This window comes from Drosophila hydei, unplaced genomic scaffold (assembly GCF_003285905.1).
Source record: "Drosophila hydei strain 15085-1641.00,03,60 unplaced genomic scaffold, DhydRS2 tig00008125-arrow-arrow-pilon, whole genome shotgun sequence".
NCBI lineage: Eukaryota > Metazoa > Arthropoda > Insecta > Diptera > Drosophilidae > Drosophila > Drosophila hydei.
Genome location: NW_022045835.1, coordinates 1,119,443 through 1,143,923, shown reverse-complemented (window position 1 = coordinate 1,143,923; position 24,481 = coordinate 1,119,443). Strand labels below are relative to the sequence as shown.

At 37.8% G+C, this 24,481-nt stretch overlaps 5 protein-coding genes across 9 annotated transcripts; 3 read left to right on the top strand and 2 right to left on the bottom strand.

The window, feature by feature from the left end:
* The first annotated feature begins 126 nt into the window (after nucleotides 1-126).
* Nucleotides 127-1,861, top strand: LOC111605279 (U3 small nucleolar RNA-associated protein 18 homolog). Its single transcript, XM_023323723.2, has one exon. It carries the CDS (start codon nucleotides 244-246, stop codon nucleotides 1,771-1,773), a length of 1,530 nt encoding a protein of 509 aa, XP_023179491.2. The 5' UTR covers nucleotides 127-243; the 3' UTR covers nucleotides 1,774-1,861.
* A 31-nt stretch (nucleotides 1,862-1,892) lies between these two features.
* On the bottom strand, nucleotides 1,893-3,301 carry LOC111605283 (nuclear pore glycoprotein p62). Its single transcript, XM_023323727.2, has one exon. The coding sequence runs from the start codon at nucleotides 3,174-3,176 to the stop codon at nucleotides 1,956-1,958; it is 1,221 nt and encodes a 406-aa protein (XP_023179495.2). The 5' UTR covers nucleotides 3,177-3,301; the 3' UTR covers nucleotides 1,893-1,955.
* Nucleotides 3,302-3,359: 58 nt separating this feature from the next.
* LOC111605280 (alpha-N-acetylgalactosaminidase) lies at nucleotides 3,360-6,029 on the top strand. The gene is made up of 11 exons (XM_023323724.2): nucleotides 3,360-3,465; nucleotides 4,010-4,241; nucleotides 4,293-4,370; nucleotides 4,454-4,631; nucleotides 4,684-4,922; nucleotides 4,984-5,316; nucleotides 5,379-5,451; nucleotides 5,518-5,631; nucleotides 5,694-5,729; nucleotides 5,790-5,865; nucleotides 5,930-6,029. Exons 2-11 carry the CDS (start codon nucleotides 4,150-4,152, stop codon nucleotides 5,959-5,961), a joined length of 1,251 nt encoding a protein of 416 aa, XP_023179492.2. The 5' UTR covers nucleotides 3,360-3,465; nucleotides 4,010-4,149; the 3' UTR covers nucleotides 5,962-6,029.
* A 244-nt stretch (nucleotides 6,030-6,273) lies between these two features.
* Nucleotides 6,274-10,882, bottom strand: LOC111605287 (hydroxymethylglutaryl-CoA synthase 1). Of its 2 annotated transcripts, none has more exons than XM_023323733.2 (2): nucleotides 10,735-10,882; nucleotides 6,274-7,974 (listed from the first exon to the last, which is right to left on the bottom strand). In XM_023323733.2, exon 2 carries the CDS (start codon nucleotides 7,909-7,911, stop codon nucleotides 6,514-6,516), a length of 1,398 nt encoding a protein of 465 aa, XP_023179501.2. In that variant the 5' UTR covers nucleotides 7,912-7,974; nucleotides 10,735-10,882; the 3' UTR covers nucleotides 6,274-6,513. The 2 variants fall into 2 exon arrangements, with proteins under 2 accessions (XP_023179501.2, XP_023179500.2); XM_023323732.2 differs by lacking the exon at nucleotides 10,735-10,882 and adding an exon at nucleotides 9,499-9,674.
* A 95-nt stretch (nucleotides 10,883-10,977) lies between these two features.
* LOC111605288 (V-type proton ATPase subunit C) lies at nucleotides 10,978-24,202 on the top strand. 4 transcript variants are annotated; one of them, XM_023323740.2, is made up of 10 exons: nucleotides 10,978-11,150; nucleotides 15,211-15,353; nucleotides 15,427-15,580; nucleotides 18,520-18,699; nucleotides 22,219-22,405; nucleotides 22,479-22,577; nucleotides 22,652-22,907; nucleotides 22,972-23,069; nucleotides 23,197-23,335; nucleotides 23,393-24,191. In XM_023323740.2, exons 2-10 carry the CDS (start codon nucleotides 15,219-15,221, stop codon nucleotides 23,489-23,491), a joined length of 1,347 nt encoding a protein of 448 aa, XP_023179508.1. In that variant the 5' UTR covers nucleotides 10,978-11,150; nucleotides 15,211-15,218; the 3' UTR covers nucleotides 23,492-24,191. The 4 variants fall into 4 exon arrangements, with proteins under 4 accessions (XP_023179508.1, XP_023179505.1, XP_023179506.1 ...); XM_023323737.2 differs by lacking the exon at nucleotides 18,520-18,699 and having other exon boundaries at nucleotides 23,390-24,193; XM_023323738.2 differs by lacking the exon at nucleotides 18,520-18,699 and having other exon boundaries at nucleotides 10,979-11,150; nucleotides 23,393-24,187.
* The last annotated feature ends 279 nt before the right edge of the window (nucleotides 24,203-24,481 follow it).

Below are 24,481 nucleotides of genomic sequence, written 5' to 3'. Positions count from 1 at the left end.
CTTATTTTAATTATCTATGTAAAATTCACCTTTATTTAATTCAATATTTTAAATGCACTTTTGAATGTCGATAAGTCGGCACATAACGATAAGTGCAGCTGCAGTGTGTGTCATCATTATCCACACATTATCGATATTTTATTTATACATATAAGCCAGCCCTGGTTGAAAACACACGTGCGGCAAAAATATTTGTGTGGCACGATTTACGTTAAATAAAGTCAATTTATCTAGCTAACCAAAATGAGTGATGATGAATCTAGTGATGGCTTGGAAGACCTTAAAGAACTGATGGCCGTGTATGCCAAGCATGAAGATAAAGCACAGAACACCCGTTCATCTACAATAAAGAGAGATAGAGAGGAGGCGGAATATGTCGAGGTGCCTACTGAAAAGTTGATATTCGGTGATAAGCAGGCATTTCTAACCAACTTGGCCAAATCAGTGGGTAAAAAACGCAGGAAACAAGACAGTGTTAACAAATCAGAAGCTGATGAGGATGAAGAGAAGACCGAAGAATCTGCAAAGAAACGGAAGCCAGCCTGGACAGATTCCGACGACGAAGACATTGAAGTGGGTGATGTGAAGCGACGCACACGACACACCGGTCCATTAACACATTTGCGCAAAGACAAATCCTACAAGGAATATCTTATATCACGCTTTCAACGCGTCATCGAACAGCCAAAGTGGGCATCACTCGAACGAAAGCAGAAGGAGAAAGGCGATGACTCCGATGACTCAGAGGAGGAGCAGCTGCTTAAAACCGTAGGTTTTATTGATCGCGAAGCCAAGTCAAAAGAGCTGCCTCCCAAAACGTTGCGATTTAAACGAGCACGGGACTTAAATCGTGCCACCTACAGCGAAGGAGTTGTCACAAGCATACAATTCCATCCGACTAGCACAGTTGCTTTGGTGTGTGGCGACAGCTGTTTTGCCAATCTATATAGTGTGGATGGTCAAAAGAACGAGAAGCTGCACAGCATACGCTTCAAAAGATTTCCACTCACCTGTGCACGCATCGCACCGTGTGGTACGAAGGCCTTCTTTGGTTCGGTGCGTCCTTTCTACTATGCATATGATCTGTTGGAGGCAAAAGAAACCAAATTGAAACTGCCCGCCAAGATGAATCATTTGCGTTGCTTCGAAGTCTCCCCATGTGGCAAATACATTGCCACAGCTGGCAAATTTGGCGCCATCCATCTGCTGACCAGCCATACGAATGAGCTGCTTCACAGTTTCAAGCAGGAGGGTGAGGTGCGTGGCATGTGCTTTACAGCGGACTCACAGCGTTTGTTGTGTAGCAGCTCTGGGTGCAATGTGAACGTGTTGTCGCTGCGACAGAATTGCATTGAGCATGCTTTCATTGATGATGGCTGCGTCAATGGCAGTTCGATGCAACTGGCGCCCAATCAACGTCTTTTGGCAACGGGCAGTAACGAGGGTGTGGTCAATGTTTATGACTACGAAAGCATCTACAAGTCGACGACACCGCAGCCAGAAAAACGCTTCATGAATCTGCGCACAGCGATTACGGATCTACAATTCAATCATACATCGGAGCTGCTGGCTATGAGCTCACTTCAGGTACCAAATGCCATGAAGTTGGCACATTTTCCCAGTGCTACGGTCTATGCCAACTTTCCGGATCAACAGGACCAGTTGGGCTTGGTCAGTACCATGGCCTTTTCGCCTCATAGCGCTTATTTGGCCTTGGGCAGCAAGGGCAAGAAGGCGCCCCTGTATAGACTTAAGCACTACAGCAGCTATTGATTGAATGGGTTATATAAAATAGTTCGTAAATTTACAATACTTTTTTGTATATTAAAATGATAAATGATAATACACTGTTCTTAATTTTCAAGAGTTTCATAGATGTTCAACTCCTCCGTAATACTCTTCTGTACAAATCAGATTTTATTTTCATTTTTATTTGATTTAAAACGTATTTTCTTTTAATAGGGAGCTCTAAAGATATCTCGTTTTTGTGTCTCATGTATCTTTCCGATGTCATCAAGTTTCTTGCATATGTGTGTTGACTGCGATTCGATCCATTGTAGCGAATTCATGTGTGCATTCAATATCTTGCCAATCTGTATGATGGGATCTGTGTGATCTTGCCCTTTGTTTGCCTCATTTAGATTATCGATCACCTCTTTTAGATCCTCGGACATTTGCTTAAGCTGCGTATCGAGATTCTCGACCATCAAATAGGTCTGGCTACGCTCCTGATCGACGCGCGGCAAGCTTGTGAATTCCTTCTCTAGTGGGCCGAGACTCTCCTCTAGCTCTTTGTGCTGCGTGGCTATGAATTCTAGCTCCTGGTCGAGCACTTGTTGATCGTTCTTCACCTTTTGCACTGCATCGTTGAGCTCAATGATCTTTTGATTGTTGCCAATGAGCAGCTTATCCCAGGCATTTATTTGTGTAGCCTGCTCTGTGAAGACTTTCTCCTGCTCCTCGAACTCCAAGGTCCATTTGTTGATGTGCTCCTCCAGCTGATTGTACGACAATTGCGTAGCATTTGCAACGGCTGCAGAGTCCGTGGTCTTTGTTGCCGTGGACAAGTTGGCAAAGGTGGCGCCAGTTGTTGCGGTTGGTGCAGCAGCCGCTGTAGCAGCTGCACCTCCAAGAGGGGCTGTACTAGCCAGTTGGCCAACAGAAGCAGCAACAGGCGCTATCGATGTCGATGTAGTTTTCGGTGCAGACCCTAGGACCAGCGACAAGCCACCGCCAAGTGGATTTGCTGTTGTTGCCGCCGCTGCAGGTGCTGGAGTTGTTGTTGTAGCTGTTGCAGCTGCTGGTTGTGCGAGAAATCCTCCAAAAGTAGGTGCGGCTGACGACGTTGGTGCTGATGTAGCAGCCGCAGCTGTTGGAGCAGCAGCGACACCTAGTCCAGCACCCAACCCCGTCAATGGATTCGATAAAGTTGACGCTGATTGTGTGGCCGCCAAGCCAAAGCCCCCAAATGGAGGTGGCGCGGCGGCTGCCTTCCCAGCATCAGCATCGCCGCCACCAATGTTTGGAGCTGCAGCTGGTGCAGCAAAGGCAAATGTAGGTTTGGCGGGAACCGCGGCGCCGGCATTTCCGGCACTTGCTGGTGTTGCAGTGCTAAGACCAAACGAAAAGCTTGGAGCGCTGGCGGTTGTTGTTGTTGCAGGCAATTGGAATGACATCTTACGTCGCGTTAAATATGCAAAAGAATATAAATTAAATCAACTTAACGCACGATGCATACGTAAATCGCAGCGAATATTTCACAATTTATCGATAACAACACGGCACTGCAGCAATGTTGTAAAACACAGGCAGGCGTTTTGGTATTTTTTTAATTACGAGCTTAGTTGGATTTAACAATATCCAATCTCAATCGTAAACCGCCCGCGAAACTCTTCGCTCGCAAAGATTTAATTGAAAAACTGTATTGTCCATCATTTCACAATGAGGGACTAGATAAATTATCATGTAGGTGTGAAGCTATTTCTAATTGGATTATGTTTTAATTTGTCCGTATGCTTCTATTATCTATAAGAGCCTGATAAATGCCATTTGGGTCAAGAATATTTAAACAGTTATATATTTTTTTAATTAAAATCACTTGAGAGTGCATTGGAAACCGGCAGCCATGATGTTTTAAACAGTTATTTGTCTATGCCATTGCATGTGGCAAAAAAGAAAAAATTACATTACGCGACAAAATGAAGTAATTGATTAAACTTTAAACTAGCATTTTATGACTTTTTTAGTTTTGGTAATTGTGTATTTATTGTTGTGTAGCATAGTGGTATAACGTATTCTGCTTATACGAAATACACTGCTTATTGTTAAAACTTTTTGTTGACGTGTGTAACAGCCAGAGGCTAAGAGTAGATAACCTGCAACGCTTGAGCGCCTGAACTTGCAGCTGATGATAAGGAGCCTTTCCAGTAGCAAGAACAACAAGGCTGTCTCCCCGCTGTGCGAACTGTTCGAATGCTTAGTTCAAGCTGTGTGTGCTCTTCAATTACAGTTAACAAATATCGCTTGTCAGCCAAGTTTGTTTATTTGCGCAAGCAGTTTGATAAACAACAGTTATCTATAGATAGACAGCTATAAAACCGTTATAGCGGCCTGGAAAGGACGCATTGCCTGCACTGTGCTCGTCGAAGTATGTTTGGCATAAGGAACGTTCCGTTGTTGCTGCTGCTGTTGATACAGTTACTCCATGGTGGCTCAGCACTTGATAATGGATTGGCTTTGAAGTAAGTCGTATACGATTTGATATTTAGTGTCTAATGGTGGATTCGTTGCAGACCGCCCATGGGTTGGATGTCTTGGCAGCGTTTTCGCTGTATCACCGATTGTGAATTGTATCCAGATGAGTGCATTAGGTAAGGTACGCCTGCTCTAACAACGGTTGTGAGCTCTCAATCCATCAATTATTTAAATAAACATTTTCCTTTTCTCCTTATAGCGAAAAATTATTCAGACGCAATGCTGATCTAATAGTTTCGGAGGGCTATGCTGATGTGGGCTATGAATATGTCATTATTGACGATTGCTGGCTGGAGAAAAACCGGGATAACAAGACAAACAAGCTAGTGCCGGATCGCAAACGTTTTCCCAGAGGTCTCAACGTGTTGGCGGATCATGTAAGTTAAAAAAATCCTGTTGAATCCTTGTCTAACTATTCACATTTGGTAGATACATGCAAATGGACTCAAGTTTGGACTGTATCAAGACTTTGGCACGAAAACGTGTGCTGGCTATCCAGGTGTGATCAATCACATGGCACTTGATGCCGAAACCTTTGCCAATTGGGATGTGGACTATGTGAAACTGGATGGCTGCTATGCAAATGTTAGCGACATGGCAACAGGCTATCCAGAATTTGGACGGCTGCTGAACTCAACGGGCAGACCCATGGTCTATTCGTGCAGCTGGTAAAAGCTATAGCTGGCATATATATATAACATTTTGAATATTAATTGAGCTAATGTTCAGGCCTGCTTATCAATCGGAATTGGGTGAACTGCCTGAATTTGAATCACTGAAGCAACACTGCAATCTTTGGCGCAACTGGGATGACATCGACGATTCATTTGAGTCTGTTATGCAGATCATTGATTACTTTGGCAAAAATCAGGATAGCATGCAACCACATGCCGGACCAGGGCATTGGAATGATCCGGATATGTTGATACTGGGCAACTATGGCCTGAGCTATGATCAGAGCAAGCTACAAATGGCCATTTGGGCTGTGCTGGCGGCGCCCCTTATAATGTCCAATGATTTGGCCCAGGTGCGACCAGAAATTAAAGGGATATTACAAAATCGGTGAGTCAACGTTTACAGAATATAAATCATTATACTATAATAATATATATTTTATTATGCAGCGATGTGATTGCCGTCAATCAGGATTCTCTTGGCATACAGGGCAAACGATTGCTCATGAAGCAAAATATTGAGGTAACTTCTATGATTTATGTATATTTCAAATGACATTTAAGTATATTGCTTCATTCTTTTCTGTAGGTCTGGCGTCGACCTATTACACCTAAGGTAAAAGGGGAATACTCTTACGCCGTGGCATTTGTTAGTCGCCGTACGGATGGCGCACCCTATCCCATATCATTTACGCTAAAGGAGGTAAGAAGTTGAATACATTTCTATACTATATCATATATATTTATTACTACAATCTTCCTTAGCTCTCGCTAATCAATGATAATGGCTACGTCGTTCAGGTAAGTCTCGTCTCATATTTAATACACTAACTTTTATTTATATGCTGTTCTTGCTTTCAGGATTTGTTTGATATGAATAACAAACTGGGCGTCTTTCGTGCTGAGAGTCAATTCAAAACACGCATTATACCCAATGGTATTTTTAGTCCTTTTCTATGCTATACAATGAACATAAAGTAAAAATTTCTGTTCCGTTTTAGGCGTCAATTTCTACAAATTTACAGCGCTGTAAAGAGCTACGCAACAGCTGAGCTGAAGATCTGGAGCAGCTATAACCACATATCCATTCGAATCTATAATAATTGACTCTAACTTTGACATTTTTCAAGTAAAGTAAAAACAATTTTTATATTGAATTTGTTGTTTATTTGCACTTTACAAATTGTTTAGAATATGCTTTTGGCTATGCATAAAATTTGTATAAATACATTTGGAAATGTATTTCCATTTTGTTAGTGTACATTTTGTTTTTGTTGGCATTTTGATGCAAATTTATATAAAGACAATAGAATAGAAGTTCGAGCATGATATAAATAAGAGAGAACTTTGTGAAAATGTTTTAAGCCTGGCCATAAACTTAATAATATTTAATTAATATTGCATTAGATAGATACGACCGTGTTCACCGAAAGAGAAATGAGTAGCTAAATATTAATGAAAAGAATCCAAATGTACAACCGATTTATATAGATGTATATTGTTAGTATATAGCAGCTAGATTTAAACAGTAGTTGAGGATTATTGTCAAGTAAAGTTTCAGTTGTTGCGGCTGTTGCTGCTTCGGTTAATGCACTCCATTGGTTAGATTGTTGTTGGGCGTGCGCTCATAGCTACGTCGATGCAGTGCATCCACATCTTTAAGATAATAGGTGCCCGGGAATAAAGCACTGATGCTGCCCGTTGGCGTATAAGGCGCTGCATGATTGTTCTTCTCCCTCACCTCCATCAGCTCTGAAAACCTCTCTGGAGCGACCTTCTCTCTTGAGTTAAGCAGCGGCAATACATAGTCCAGCTGCGAGACAAACTTCTCAAACACAGCCGCATCCTCCGTCACTTTAATCGAGTACATCGAGGCAGCTAGACCAGACCCATAGGAGAAGACGCCAATGCGTTTGCCCACCAGCTGAGCAGCCGGCTCGCTGATCAGCAGCGAGACCAAACCTGAGTAGACGCTCGGCGTGTACATATTGCCCACCTGGTTGGCTAGCAACAAAGATTTCTTGGTCTTAGCGGCAAAGAGCTCTGCCGATTGAGTGAGAAAAGCCTTCTCCACATCTCGATCGAAGTAGCTGCCCTCCAGTGTGGTTTCATTGAAGCGCTCCAGGCCGGGAAACTTTTGGGCACGCTCCGTTTCGCTGCTAAGCAAAAAGTCATTCAAACTCAACCGACCCACCGACTTCTGCACCAATTTACAGAAGGGCGTATGGAAGAGGATCGCATCAAAGTTCTGCAGCCCCAATGACTGATGCTGTGGCTGTTGCTTTTCGAATTTCTTGCGGTAGAGTCGATAGCAGGTGTCCAGTGCAGAGAGGTAACACTGTATGGAAAGTTTGCCATCGACTGTCGGGTACTCAGAACTCAGGTCGGGCTTATAGAAGTCGTAGGCATGCTCCATGTGGGTGGCACGTAGGCCACGCTCGAGAATCAGTGGCGCATTTGGTCCCACTAGCATGGCAATGGCGCCGGCGCCGCCTGTGGGACGGGCTGCACCTTTTGCATAGACGGCAATGTCGGCGCACACGGCTAGCGCATAGCGTCCATCCCAGCTGGATGACTCAATCCAATTTAAGGCATTAAAAAGTGCTGCAGTGCCTCCGTAGCAGGCATTTGTGGTATCGATACCTTCGATATCAGTGTTTCCACTCGTGGCAAATAATTGCATAAGCACAGATTTCACCGATTTCGATTTATCGACAATCGTTTCGGTGCCTACCTCCAGCCTTCCAATATCCGTATGCTTGATATGATGGCGTTCCAATAGGCGCGTGACAACCGTTAGGCACAGTGAGTTGACATCCTCGCGATCCGAACAGAAACCCATTTTCGCTTGGCCCAGACCGATTGTGTATTTGCCAGCGGATGCTCCATCGAACTGTTCCAATTCCGTTTGGTCCACATATTGCGAGGGGAAGAGCACTTCAATCGCGCGTATTCCAACATTTTCGGGCCAATTGCTTGACATGGCTTAATTAAATTTCTAATTGGTCGTTGTCTGTTGGAAGAGAGTCCTGTATAGTCCTGAGCGCTGAAAAGAGTCAAATAAGAATTAGTGCTATATTGGTAAAGTCGATGTAAATGCCACGCTGTGCCCATCACAACTTTCACCTCTTGATATTCTGCGCAATCAGAAAATCAGAAATCGTCTTTAAGTTATGCATATTGCTTGTAATACCTGAACAAATTGCTTAGGTTGGGGTAAAGCGCTTAAAATCAACAACCGCCGCCGTACATGAGCGCCACCTGTTGCACGCTCGAACTGCGCTGACAGCAGAGCAGCACACGCAGCAGCGACGTCGACTGCGGCGTTGCTGCGACCATGGAGCCCATTGGTTCCGATTTCGGTTTCGCTGCGTTGAGCTTTTCAGACACGCAAGCGCATGTGTGCGAGTGTGAGAGGGCGACATTGAGGGTAAAGACGAGCATTATACCTAAAGAAACTAGCAGCAAAACAAAAAACAACAACAGCAATCAGAAGCACTAAAATTCACGGCGAAGAAACTTTCTCCAAGCAGTCGAACCTTACTTTACAGAGAACTCAGCCAGCAGCTGAGGCCGAAACTCAAGCTCAACCGCAAGCAGAAGCAGCAACACCAACTATGCTAAACGGGCCCAACCCTAACATTAAAACTATGTTAAAATGTGTCGAGTTCATATTAATTGCAGAAGATCTAGATTAGTAGAGTTTATTGTTTTCAGCGAATGATACCACTAGTTTTGAGACATTTATCGCTGAGGTATGAATTTATATATTTATTGTTTATTATATATACCAGATATATATATATATATATATATATATATATATATATATAAATATATCTATATATATATAAATATATATATATAATATAATATATCACCTACACTACCTGAACAATTAGGGGTACTCGAAAAAAGCTTTTCTATATAATTTTGCTTAAAGTTTTTAAAATAATATAAAACTAAGAGAAGAATTTTTATATATAGACATATATAATAAATGTTCCAAAGCATAAATATTAGTTGCTGTTTTTATAGAATTTTTTTTATATATTTTTATATTTTTTATAAGTTTAATATTTCGTTTAAAGGTTGTTTTTTTACAAATTCTATAGTAAAACAGTTAATAAAAGTGCTCCAACTTTTTCTTAATTTTTTTAAATAGTTGAAATAATTGTAGATATTTATATTGGTTTTTTCCAATTCTGGTGTATTCTATTTGACATATATATATTTTACATATGTATTGAAAGTAAAAAACATTTAAAAACCGGATCTATATAAAACTCACATTCTAATTGGGGTTGGTAAATATCAAAATAAATATATATAAATATAATTTCCTGCGAAATATTAGTTAGCACCATAAAAGTTTGGAATGAATGTGCTAAAAAAATAATACAAAAAAAAAATAAATAACTTTAATCTTTGTAGTCTCTTTTTTCCTTTTCCACATTTTTTGGGGCTGGGTCAAGTTGTATTTTCTGACTGATTGGGTCTCTATGTAGGTCGCTGTCTAACGGTTAATATTGTATAACTGATAATGAGCGCCAAATCGTGTCAGGTTTACCGTTACTGTTAGCACCTGCCACAAATATTGAAATACCGAAATAGTTTTTATTTTTTCTTTTTCGATTTGGTCTGTTTTCACTTTTAACGTTTTATTTTGTTGTTGAAATTTTTAGTTGCGTGCGCAGCGCGTTGCACACTTCAGCGAATCTCTTTGCAGACTGAACAGCGCCAAGAAGAGTAGCAACGCTAGCAGCAGCAGCGACTGATCATTGGAAATGCGTGAACGTCGTCGGCAGCGACGACGACGACGTCGGCAGCAGCAGTGACGCAGACAGCAAACAAATGTAAAGAGCGAAGAGAGGGGAATAGGCATTGTAAGCCAATGTCAAATGCTTTGCTAAACAAGAGTGCTCTCTGGTTGGTAGTGCCACACTAGCTGATGCCCTGGAATACGTAATTTATTGCTTAGTTACAGAGAGTAATTGGACTACGAACTGAGGTGAGATAACATCAAAAGCGGCAATCGAATGATTGGCAGTAAACTGATAAGGCATCGCTTTATGAAAGCCGGCGACTATTGGTTAGTGGATAAAGCCATATCGTACGAGCTTCATTGTGTACGTGTTCCATTTCCATTAAGTGTCGGTGTTAGAGTTCAATGTTATGGAAATGCAATGCAAATATCGTGCTGTTTACGCAATGAGGAAGAGGCACATACAATTATATTGGTTTATTTATAGCTACCGCCACTGGAGATGAGTGTAAACAGACTAATTGGAAAGTGCTGCTCACTGGAAGAGGGAATGGAAATTGGGAATTGTTGCGCATCCGTTTGTGTACACAAATCATTCGCTTATTTTTTCTTTCTACTAAAAGGCTTGAGTCATCGCTGAATAATTGCACATTCATAGCAGCAGGCTAAAGGTTTAGCACCTACAAAGGCTAAGGTACCCACATACGTACGTACACATAGCACGTGTGCCTTTTCTTAGGTGCAAGGTAATTGTATTATGAAACAAATGAATTGAATTTGAAATGTCACAAAAGCTGCCAAGCACAGATAAAAACTCGAAACAAATATTAAATATATACATAACAAAGATCTTGCATTGTTTTCGCTTACATTTTCACTTACTTATTGTTTAATAACAAACACCCACACGGCCTTTTTATATATTTTATAAATTTTTTAAGGTATTAAGCTATCACGAATTGTGCTCGAAATTCATAACTGAGATATACAATATGTCCCTTAACTGTGTACACTATATGTTTAATATTTACATTCACTTACAAATTTTGGTATGCTAGTGCCAACTTAATTGTGCCAAATAATAGGATTAACTAAACTAAACTTTTAATAATTGGGCACGTAGTTAATAGGCGCCTACATAGAGACCGACATGGGCAGTGTGTACACACGGACTGCAGTACTGAACAGCTGTTTCGTCGACAGTGTGTGCACCCTGGCTTTCAGTCGATATATACATGTATCGTCATCGCCACTTATCACGTGAATCTTATGCGAAATTGTGAACTGTCATTTTTGTGTTGAGTTTCTACCAGAGTCTTGTGCTCCGTTTCGTACGTACATTGTGGGTGGTGCGGTTGAGTTGCTTGATTTTTATTAAAAACAATTTCAACGCACAATTAAAACTGTGTCTTTAATAATCTACGACGACTTTGACGTGTATTAGTGCCGTTTTAAATGTAAGTGTATCTTCTTTTAGTGCGTGTGCAATGCGACAACGCAGCAAATTGCGCGCATGAAAAAAAGTTATAACAGGTCTGCTGACCTGTTATCAAATGTTGAACAGTGTAATGGGAGTATATCAAACTCTGCCAGTGTCAAATAGCCAATTTTTTGCTAAGAAAAATCAAAAATGATTGTGTATATGTGCATATGAAATGACCCTGAAAAACTGTTGCCTCGTTCTATGCTCACCGACTTATCTTGCGTATGGTATTAATATGAATTGGCGGGATAATATATTCGTTGTATATTGTAAAATATGTTAGCAAAGGATTAGTTGTTTTGGTTTTTGGGTAGTAAAACCCGTGAGAAAATGAAAATATCGATCGAATAGCTGTCATGTGACTGTCACGAACAGCTGACTGTGAGGCGAACTCACCACCGCTGTGTGTATGTGTGTGTTTGTGTCTAGCTGTGGTGAATTTTTACCACTGTGCGTTATCGTTCTCCCTCTCTTCAACCTTTTTCGCTCTTTAGGTGAATGTTGGGTCTCCTTTGCACTCTCTCTCTCTCTACGTAAACAAAATATCAAGCTGCTCAATTTAGAAAAACATTTTAACATGTTAATATTAATTAAATTTATGAATTCTTCCGTGTTTCCTTTTACACTGCTGTCTGGCACACATGCATCAACTTTTTTATATGTGTTTGTATAAGGACTACACGAAATAGTGATATTGCGTGCGGTAAGGACCTTGACTGCGGCTGACCAGATATAAACTTGAAACGAAAAGCCAAACGCGCTTCTACATATTTACATTTTTTGCTTAGGCAATAAAACACAAATGTCAGCAGCTGACTAAAAAGAAAAATAATTAAAAAAACAGCTGCTAGGTTAACACACTTTAAAGGCTTAATGGCAAGCCTCCCTTGCTCCCTCTCTTTCTCTATCTTTCTCCACATGACAGCGTACATTATTATTAATTAATTTGCCCGCTCGCCCGCTGCCTGTGTATATATATATAAATATTTATATGTATATATATATATGTATATTTGAGTGTGTGTCCGGCATTAACATCATCACAGTTATTCTAGTCTCTATTTTTGTTTTCGTCATCAGCGAACTGCAATTTCCTGTGTGGCGCGTCCTTTGTAGCTGAGCGCTTCTCTCCTCAGCTCGATATTCCTCTCTATTTCTCCACTACATTCTCCCACCACATTTGTGCCAGCCGTTGGCCAGTCTGACTGGCGACATATTCGCTTGCTGTTTTTATTCTTTGCTCTTCGCTCTTTTATGTCAACATCATTTACGCCTGTTTACAGTTGGAGTTTATAACTGGCAAACAGTGTTGCCAATTTATGTAGTTGATGGGTCCTTTTTAAGCTCATTTTTATGTAATTAGCTGTGGAAACATTTCTACATAAATTTAAATAAAGTTAGTCAACTATTGTTTAATGCAATTTCTATTTGTGTTAATCGCCCTGTGAATGATATGTTGAATGCGTCACACATGACCCGTAGCAAACATGGAATCGAATACATGTTTGTAAATATGTTCTACATATGTTTATATATATACATAGACATATATAAAGTTGGGTACGGAGCATTACTGGCCCCTTCCAGGCGCCTCCACTTAGTGATTTGTACGAAAGCAATTTAGATTTTGGTGCTAAAAATAGACACAGCTTTGTTGTTGTTCTTCCACTTCCAGCGGTTGCCAGGTTCTCATTTGTTTCCTGGTTGAGGACAATGCACTGCCTTGAATGTTGTCCTTGTTGTTATTATTATTATTGTCGTTGCTGTTGTTACCGTTGGGGTTGATGATAAGCATGGTTAGTTATGGCGGGGCAGCAGTCATTATTGGGGATGGTCAGCGCTCGATTTTGTTGTCATTTTGTTTATTTTCGTATACCCTGTAGCGGAATTTTCTGATGGCTCTGTCTGACTTGCAGACTGTATTATGTTAATATTCAGTATTACTTATACAATATGTTATTTTTCTTGCTGCCCGTGTCTCCGTCTTAGTTTCTTTCTATCTCCCTGTTCGCCTTTTCCTTTTCCTATATTTCTATCAATATAATTGATATTTGTATTACTCTTGTTTTTGGGGCCTTTCTATGAGATTCTCATGAGCTCAACTAATCCCGAGACGAAATAAGACTACTTTGTTTAGTACAGGGTATTAGGTTATGTTTGACTTTCACATATTTACAGACATATGTCTATAGTTCTTGGTTTTTCCTTTTTTTTTGTTTTGTGCTCTTTGAAGGCCATGATGAAGTTATGTAATAATAGTGGCTACCACTAAAATGAAATTGACCAAAGTTAGATTTGTATCTCTCGCGATGATTACTCATACGCAAACTGACCTTACTGCGGACAGCCACAACAGCAACAAGAACAATAACAAAAACAACAAAGAGAACAACGACACTTACCAAATTGAAGAAGGCGGTTTGCGTGTCGCCGCTTCGTCATCGATTCCTTCGTGGCTGCGCCTTAGCGGCACCAACACCAAATTTCGGTGGCAAGCATTATTCCATATGGCAGGCAAACATCAGCAGCGGCAGCGGCAGCGGTAGCAGCAGCAACTGCGACGCAAACAGCAACGTCAGCTGCGGCGTTCAGCTCCAGCTCCAGTGCCATTTCCAGCGTTCATTTCGCATCGAACCTTCGCTGAGTGCGCACGAATTTTTCCACAATTTTTCGTCTGCTGGGCCATGCACGCCGCACCGCGTGGCCATATCAAAATATCTGCCAGATATTTAAGTTTTCCTTTATCAGATAGACTGATAAAAGCGAAACTAAATTAGAAACTATGCCTAAAAAGCTGCGGCTCATACAGATTGAGCAGTTCTTAACAATATTATTGAAACGCAAACAGTGCTAGAATCGTAAGTTGTAGACAAAAGTAATACAGTGCAAGCTCGCTAAAGCAAACAGTGTTGGCATTTTAAGTCAAAGACTAAATAATACTTTGCAAAAGTTGCTAAAGTAAGCTGTCGTGCAGAAAATGTACAGTAGAGTCTAATTAAACCGAATTTCGTCTATTTTTATTTTTTAAATCTCTTTGTTTTTTTGTTGCCGAAACAATTTGGGGCAGTCAATAATCTCTAACGTGCAAGCCTTAAAAAATACCAAAAATGATATATAGTATTTAAATTATTTCCTATATATATTTTTTGTATTTTTTAACATTAAAGTATGCAATTAATGATACATGCTTAAAAAATAAATAAAAAATTTATATTTCTTAAATTTATTTTTTTTTTGTTATAATTATAAAAACTAAAATTTATAAATATGAATATATTATATTTTTATATACACTACCAAAAAACAAAATTATAAACATAACAAAAATCTATTAAATCGAGCATTCACTATATTCAATGTTCAAGCATTGCGTATACGCAATGCTTTCCATAATTATATAATTCCACTTTGTTAAATGATTTTAAGTCACATATAGAAATTCAACTCTTCATTAAATATGCACGAATCAAATCAATGTTCTTCCAGCAGGGCATTCACTGTATTCAATGCGCACATATTGCGTATACGCCATGCTGACGAGTCGATATACAGGACACAAGTCTGCCTGGCGCCAAGTGTCTGCGCTTTGTTGTCTAGCAGGCGGTACCATCCCCAAAAAAAGAATAGAAAAGGAACTCTGTAATATACACGCGCACAACATGCAGTCACACACACACTTACAGAGTATTGTGTATAGCCTGGCAATGAATTGCATATTGAGGGTCGATCGCATCTAAATGTTAAGCTGACCCACGCTTTCGAGGTCAATAATTAAAGTTTAATGCGTGTTTAACCAGTGTTTGTTTGACTTTTATAAGGCCATGTATATGTAGCTATATATATTATATATATAGCTATATAAATATATCTACATCGAATCGATAGCAACTCAAATTACATAATGGAATTTATTTATGAACACGTTTTGTGTGTGCACAAATATTTTAAAGGCAACGTGAAAGCCTTATATAAACCAAATCAATTCAAATATATATTTAGCCAATGTATCATCTATTTTATATATATTCTTTCAGCTATCAAAATGATGTCCGAATATTGGATTATCTCAGCGCCTGGCGACAAGACTTGCCAGCAAACCTTCGACACGATGAACAATTTAACCAGCAAGCAACATAATCTATGCAGTAACTACAAGTTTCATATACCGGACTTGAAGGTGAGCAATACGGATAGCCTATAATTTGACAAATTTGATGATGATGAAATATGAATGTATACCCTGCTTTTAGGTGGGCACACTGGATCAGCTGGTTGGCCTGTCTGATGACCTGGGTAAACTGGATGCGTATGTGGAGCAAATCACCCGCAAGGTGGCCATGTACTTGGGCGAGGTGCTTGAAGATCAGCGCGATAAGCTCCATGAGAATTTGCAGGCCAATAACAGTAAGTGCTAGTCGTAATATCTATCAATATACATATATAGACAATTATACCAATACTTAGCTTAGCTTAGATTTAGTTAACAGTTTAGCTGAACCAACTCTATATATATTGTTTTTTATTTAGTTAAGATGTTTTTCTAGCTCATTTTTTTGTGAAACGGAATGCTCAGATATGTCAAGAAACATCTAGTCGTATATATTGTCTCTTCTATTACTAACAACAACAAATACTACGTTTAAAGCCCGTTTTATATTAAGTACACATACCTCTTTTTATATATATATATCCTGTTCGACTTGAGTATCAGCCAAAATTTGCTAAGTACAAAAAGGATACGAGAGCATTATTTATATATATATTTATATATATATAAATATAATATATCTGTCTTCTGGCAGTATCTACAAATTTGACTAACAGAACTTCAGCAAATCCTTTATATATCGATACACATCGATACTCGTTATTTCAGCCATAAAAATTGATTTAAAAACTAAACGATTTTGAGCTGAAAATTAAAGGTTTTTTATTATTTTTATATATATTTTTCTTTAATATTTGGTTTTTATTTCTTACAATTTACTTTTTTATATATTTAATTTTCTTAAGTTTTTCTTTCTTATGTTAAAACTCATGCGCACAAATCATCAAAAAAAAAATTTAAGAAAAGTTTATAAAGTTTTTTTATATATATTTAGTAAACAACAATGGAACTAAAATAGAAAACAAGAAAAAAAATATAAAAAGTCAAGAGAATTTTGCGTTGTTTGTTATACTCGTTCACGTTGTGAAAAGTGAGTATATTTGGCTTTGGTGCACTGCCCGTCCGTCTGTCTATCAATCGATCGGCTTGAAATTTCGAATATAGACAAACTCCTGGGAAGATTCGTCTGATAGGGCATAGATTGTGTTGGCTACGCCTCCTGGAAGCATGGTCAATAAAAACTAGATCTCTTAGAAGTTTAAGTTGTAAGAGATATAGTTCAGTAGTAAATTGGCTTTTTATGACACTATGTAAGCTAAAGACTTGAATTTTGGAATATATACCCGTTGATATATGTATATATGTATATGTACCCCCTTGGGTAAATCGGCAACAAAAACTATATCTGCCATAGTTTTAGACCTAGATCAAGCAATATTCCTATTATAGAATTATAGAATATATAAAATCCCTATTAATTTTCCCTATTTATAGAACTATAAAAGAAATTCCTTAAATATTTTTGAACATATTAATTTTAGCTAATTTATCAGCGTGAACGAGTATTATGCAGTCGGTTGCGCCCGACTGCAACGTTCTGTTCCTGTTTTGTGTTGCGTTTGTTGTACATTTGCCCCCCTCAAATAACTATACCCAAAATCCACATGCACTTCACATACAAATACCGTTCTGAAATATATATATAAACCTATAGTTAACAACAATAGACACACACACACACACCAGCACACACACACACTCAACTTGCAAATAGGTCGTCACAAAAAGTGTTATACTACATATACTAAGCGCTAAAACTCTCTCTCCTTGAGCTGTTTATTCAAAAATAAAAAATACACTGTATATTTTACATAAATTACTTAAATATTGTGGTAAATTCTTTTTATTATTTTTACATAATTTTTTTTACAATTTTTTATTTAAACAAATTTGACTTCAGATTAGTTTTGAAATCATACACTTGAAAAAAAAGCCAGAAAAATTTTTTAACTTTGCAAAAGTATAAAAGAAATAAAATATCTAAAAAGAATCTAGAAGAAAATAAAATTTTTTTAGCATCATAATCCATAAATATATTTAAATATATATTTTTTATTAATAAAAAATATATATACATATTATAAAAGAAAAGCGCGAATTATCTTTTTCTTTCTTTTGAGTTTTTTATTTAAATTTTTACTTTTGATTTGCTTTGATTTACTTAATTTAAGTGCGTGCGTCTTATAAGCAATATGACTTAACTCAACTGTTATACCGTATAACAATCAGTATTGTGCTACTGTATGCGTGCGTGTGTGTGTTATGTGAGCCTATTTTGTTTTGCATTAATCGTTTTCTGTGCGCTCGTCTTAATCATGCTCTTCTTCTAATAATGATAACAAACTGTAAATTTTTTATAACAACGAAATATCTCATCTCTCACTGTGTCTCTATTTATATATATGTGTGTGTGTGTCTTTGTGTCTGTGTACGTGTTTTGCCATTCACATGTTCAACTCGCTTTTTATTAGGCATTCACATTGAATAAAATTTGTAAAACAATAATAATATAACGCTTTTACACTGTGCAACAAAAATTTGGTTTAATTAAAAAAAAACGAAAAATGAGAGAAAAACATTTGCATAAATATTTCTCTTTCCACTGTTGTTCATGAAATTATGTGCATCTATATATATATATATATATATATTTATTTATTTTCGAATTATATATTGGTTTACCTATCCACACATATGCGTTTGTATATATATATTATATATATGACGATATATATATAATATAAATATATATCAAAAGTTTATTTTAATTTTTCGATATTTCAGTTCATCTCTTAATTTATTTCTGATATGTATGTATATTTATATATATATATATATTTATATATATATATATATATATATATATATATATATATTTATTTTTTGTTTTACTTTGATTTTTTTGGCTTTTGTTTCATAAAAAAAACCAAAAAATAATGGAATCGATTATTTGGGTACATAGAGTATATATCGTTACGTTTTTCGACTCAACATATTATATAGGCCTATTTGAAAGTCAATTTCGAAATGTATGCTATATAGCTTTTAAGTTCATGTTCCAAAAATGTTTATTGTTTTTACAAACTTTGTCCAAAACGAAACTAAAAAAACCTGAAAACCACCTGAAAAATGTTGATATCAACTGCAACTTGCTCGTTCCTGTTACCTGCTGAAGGTCCTGGCCCACCTGACGAGAGCATGCCGTGTCGACATCATCAACGTTTGAAGCATTTGAGTCTGCGCCATCAGCGTAAACACCAGCACACGCACCACCAAAACAATCCGCTACACTACCATAACAACCACCACAATCACCACCATCAATATCTGCAACAGCTGCCCACGGATCTAAAGGGTAAATCCAACAACAACAAATCAACAACGACAACAACTACTACTACTACCACTACCAATATGCATGCAGCCAACGCCTCAGCCTACGCCCCAACCACAGCCTCTGCCTCCGCCTCAACATCAGCCAGAGCCAGCTGCTCGGCGTGCCAGGTGAGCGGCACCAGCGGCGGCAGCTTAAACAATTTATCCCTAACACATGATGAATCGGAGCGTGATTTTGATTTTGTGATACCGCCACCCGGTTGTGCCTGCGACGAATGCTATGCGCTGCTAAGCAATAGCAGCAGCGTCTTTGCCCCGCCCAGTGCCAGCGCCACAGCGAGCACATTGGTAGCCGATGATTGCTATACACAGACAGCTTCCTCAATGCTAAATGCAACGCGTTGTGCGATCAACACTGTAACAGCTATAGCGACGGGCAATAGCACAGCTAATCCAACAGCAGCAGCAGCAGCAACAGCAGTCGCGGCGACAGCAGCAGCAACTGTTGCTGATGCCAAGGCTAGTTCGGTGACAACAATTTGCTCTTCGGCTTATTTCTCAACATCGGCGCCAACTGGCAGCAGCTCGGTGCAAAGCATGTCGCGCTCTAATAGCAAAAAGCTAAATAACAACACTTGCAGCATAAACAATAACAAGCTGAGCTTTCGTAGCAGCAGCAGTCAATTTCAAATGCCAGCGCAGCAGCAGCAGCAGCAACAGCAGCAACAACAACAACAACACCAACAACAATCGCCATTGCAATCGCCAACAGAAAAGTCGATGTGCGATACGGATACGGAGGATGTGGAGGATTTGGATGATCCAAAGAGTCCGCATAGCGCCTCCTCACTATCCGAAACATTCGACTGGTGGTTCAATAAGCCGAAGCGTAACTCTAAGAAGTGCAGGTATCCTTTTTATCAACAATTATCTGTAGAACAGTTGCCAAACAAAGCACAAAAAAAAAAATGAAAATAAACCTGAAAAAACTTTGCCCAAACTCCACGCAGTCATAAAACCCCAAACAGAGCTACAGTCATGCAACACAAATACACTCAAGAAAAAATACACTGTAAAAAAAAAAGACAACAAAAGACCAACTTTGCACCTGCTTTTGCCTGCGCGCTCTCTTTCTCTCGCTCTTTTCCTTGCTGTCTCTATCTCTCTCCCTCATGCATAAATGTTTGATTTCATTAAGCAAAAAGTTTCGAAACAAATAAATTGCAATAATAATATATTTCTTTTTTTAAATCAATCACTCACTCACTCATCGAACCACCCACCCACTCACACACACACACACACACACACTCCCTCACCCACACACGCGCACACTCGCACTGTTATACACAGCACACAGACACCAATACCAATACAGACTCAACAAACCCAATGCAAATTCAAACCAATTACATTTTGGCATCAGACATCGCCCACACCGCGCTCTAGTTATCGCTCTTTCTTCAATTCTCTTGCCGATCAAATTTATAGCAAACGTTCTACAACGTCTCAATTAAATATAAACAATGGATTTAATTTAACTACAACACATAGATCGTCACCAGTGAGTAGTTGTTGTGGCAGTAGTAGCCAGGGTCGTTCCAGTCCAGACACGGATCATGCAGCTGAGCCGCCCGAATTTCCACTCAGTCCAGGTTAGCATACCTGGCCATAACCAATGGCCCTTGGACGTTGCCTCTGTCTTTTTCGTTTTCTTTTTTTGCATTTTCATTTGTTTTCCTTTTTTTCCACATTTATTTTCTTTTCTTTTGAGGAACCACTTGATGTTACCCCCCTTTGCCACCTATGTATACCACTTATATATATAAATATATATTATATATGAACTGATCAACACACGTCTAGCGCTCGCTTGAATTTTGATTGTGCAATTGGTTAACTGTTATACGGCATAAGTGTTATACAAGCGCGTATCAGTTATGACAAAAAGTCCAATGTCTTTACTCTCTCTATCTCTCTGTCTTTCTCTTTCGTCTTATTTTGTTTATACTTTACTATATATATATATATAAATACACGAAATATAATTAAATTTGTAACAGTGTAAAAGCGAATATGTTGTTTTTTCAGTGTACTGCTCACCAAAAAATGTTGTTCTGCTGCGCAATTCATAGCCACGATTAACGCCGATTTCCATTAAGCTATATATTAACACATATCAACACACACACAGACACACATACAGGGAGAATTTTGTGAAATTTATTTTATAAATTTACAGTTTGTTTTTAAGTTGCTTTTAAGTGTTTAAGCATTAGCTTATTTATTTTACTTACACTAGACATACAAATCAAGCTAAACAAAAACCAAAAACAAAACATTTTGTGCCGTTACGAAAGGTATTTTGTTATTCCTTCTAATTATAATAATACCCATTTATACTTTATAGTTATTTATTGGATATTTACCCTAGTTCGCAACTGCCCCATAGTCCCCCACTCTACTAATCGTAGTGAATTTAGTTCTTTACTTGTTTTGCTCATTTGCATTTATTTATTGCACGTAATTAATGGTAATTATGTCTTATTTAATCGTAGTCGGGAGTGTTATTTAAATGGAATTACTAAAATTAGCCAAAACAGCTTTATGCTTAACACAGCTCTTAGGCTATCTGAATTAACATCTCTAATACTGTATATTTATCTATACAATCGATGTGTAGACTATTAAATACCCTGTATACATTTTTATAGAGCCTATATGGACCTCTTAATACCTTATGTATTCCCTGAAATAATAATAATATTGTATTAGAAATAATTGACATTTCGGTAGATCCTTCGAACCTACTAAAACTCTATTCAACTGCAATATTTATTGTCTTGGTTGCCTTAGTAACTGTTATATGACTGTTATATAATATCAGCAATTTATCACACTTAGCGTTGCTTATACTAGCAAAGCTCCAAACCTTAGACCTGACAAGTGGGTTTGTCACTTGGCTTTCACGCTGCTCTTCAGCGTTATACCAGTTCGAAGCAGTTCGAACAGCCGGCTTAGCTTGCAATAGCTGTTAATGCGCTGTTATAAATTTACTTGATTTATTTACTTTGTTGCATGTTTCAACTAAGTGTTAAGTGCACTTTTTAATATATTCTTTATAGCTAATAGTTATAAAAGAAATTGTGAAATTAAAACTTGAAAAATTTGTTGCCTTTTGTATAAGTTTATGATGTACATATGTATGTGTGCTGTGTGTGTATGTGTATGTGTGTCTTTTGTATTTGTGTTTATAAACTTAATCTTTATCTTATCTAAATACTTAAGTGCAATATTTATTGTCTACTTAACTTCGTTTGTTCTTGTTTTCTGAAAACTAACTCAATTTGTTTTTGTACTAAATGAAAATATTTCAAGAACTCTATACAGTTTTTAGATATATTACAGCAATATACATATATATTTTTTAAAATTTATTTTTATTTTTTTTTTCGTACTAGTCTTTTGCCAGTAAAATAAAAAGAAAAAAATTGCTTTATCAACTCATAATACTAATGGATTTTATTTTGGAATATAGCTGAACTACCGCAGTATTTAACGCGTTTCCAATGGGACATGGCCAAATATCCGATCAAGCAATCGCTACGCAATATAGCCGATATCATATCGAAACAAATTGGTCAAATTGATGGCGATTTGAAGACCAAATCGCAGGCCTACAACAATCTGAAAGGCAATCTGCAAAATCTGGAAAAGAAGAAAACGTAAGTAGTTAATTATAATGAAAACGACCCGACTCACGCATACTCTAACCACAATTTACTATATTATATACAGTGGCAGTTTGTTGACACGCAATTTGGCGGATTTGGTCAAGAAGGAGCACTTCATACTGGATTCGGAGTATTTGACCACGCTGCTGGTCATTGTGCCAAAGTAAGTTGGAAGGAGTATACTCCCGACCTTGTATATAAGATTCTTATGTCATCTGTACTGTGTTTTGCTTTTAGAGCCATGGCTAATGATTGGCTGACCAATTATGAGAAGATTACGGACATGATTGTGCCACGCTCATCGCAGCTCATCAAGGAGGATCCCGACTATAGCCTCTTCAATGTCACGCTCTTCAAGAAGGTCACCGAGGAGTTCAAACTCCATGCTCGTGAACGTAAATTTATTGTGCGTGATTTCGTTTACAACGAGGAGGAGCTCGCAGCGGGCAAGAATGAGATGACCAAGCTGATGACCGATAAGAAGAAGCAGTTTGTACGTAAACGAACTAAAAACCATGTCAATTCCGATAGTTAACTTTTGTATATATTCTATATAGGGCCCTCTGGTGCGCTGGCTGAAGGTGAACTTCAGCGAAGCCTTCTGCGCTTTAATACACGTCAAAGCGTTGCGCGTTTTTGTGGAATCTGTGCTGAGGTAGACAAAAACTCTTCTAGAAGAATGTTGCCTGTTGTATATTGTTATCTAGTCTATATTTCATATATCATAGATGAATTATCATATATAATATATATTATTATAACCATCATTGCCTTCTTTATAGGTACGGCCTGCCTGTTAACTTCCAGGCCATATTGATTGAGCCCAATAAGAAGAGCGTTAAGCGCTTGCGTGATGTGCTCAATCAGCTGTATGGACACTTGGATGGTGCATCCGCTGGCGGACATGTCAGCAGTGTTGATGTAAGCTGAGCAGAGCAAAATCAATAACAGATAGTTAAAGTTTCTCTTTTCTAGCAGAATGTGGATATACCCGGCTTGGGCTTTGGCCAATCTGAATACTATCCGTATGTGTTCTACAAGGTGAACATCGATATGGTTGAGCAAACCAAGCTTTAAGAAGGCAACGCACGTGCCTCTACTTCGCACACACACACATACCCACGCACGCCCATACACAACCACACAACAATAAATATATTAATACAAAGGAAGATAAACAATTTATTGAATATGTAATTTGTATTCAGCAACAGCTATCACAAAAAAAAAACGCTGTCTGCTTCCAAAACAAATCAAGAACAATTCTAATCTGCTCATAATTAAAAAACAAAAACAAAAAGTGCATATAGTAAAAGAAAAAAGCAACAACAATAACAGCAGCAAACCACGCAAACAAGTAATAGTTAACTATTAATTAATTTAGTCATTGTTATATAATTATTGTTGTTATTTATGTTACGCGTTCGCTGAATTCCGTTTCCCAAGTTCAACTTTCAAAAACAAAAAAATCTAAAAAATCAAAAAAAAAAATCGCGCGTAAGAGAAGCAAAACAAAATTTCCAAAACTGATTTTTTTCAAATCGCGTTGCTCCCGCCCCTCACAAAGCTAAAACTGAATCAAAGTTTATTATTTTTATTTACAATTTTTGTTCTGCTTCAGTTTTAAACAGTATTTTTTTTGTTTGTTACACTTTCTTTTTTTTGGTTTATTTTTGGCCTTGTTTTGTTAAAAGAATGATATGTAAACTATAGCTGAATGATATATATTTTAGTAAACACACACAAAAATGAAAAACTTAACACACATTGTCACTAAATCAAGCCGAAAGTTTAATTTTGTTTATAGTAGCTACAATATTATGAATAATACAAATAAATATTTGATTTACATATGTTTCTTCTTCCTTCACTAAAATGTCTTTAAACAATTTGTCTTGTTTTTTTTTAATTTGTAACTAACAATTAATTGCAAGCCCGACTAAAAACCTACTATTATTTGAACAACTATATACACACACTTAAATATATAGTAAAAAAGGAGTCGCAAAAAAAAGATGCAATTTCCGCCGGAAAAACAAATAAAACCTAAACAAAAGTATTCTATTT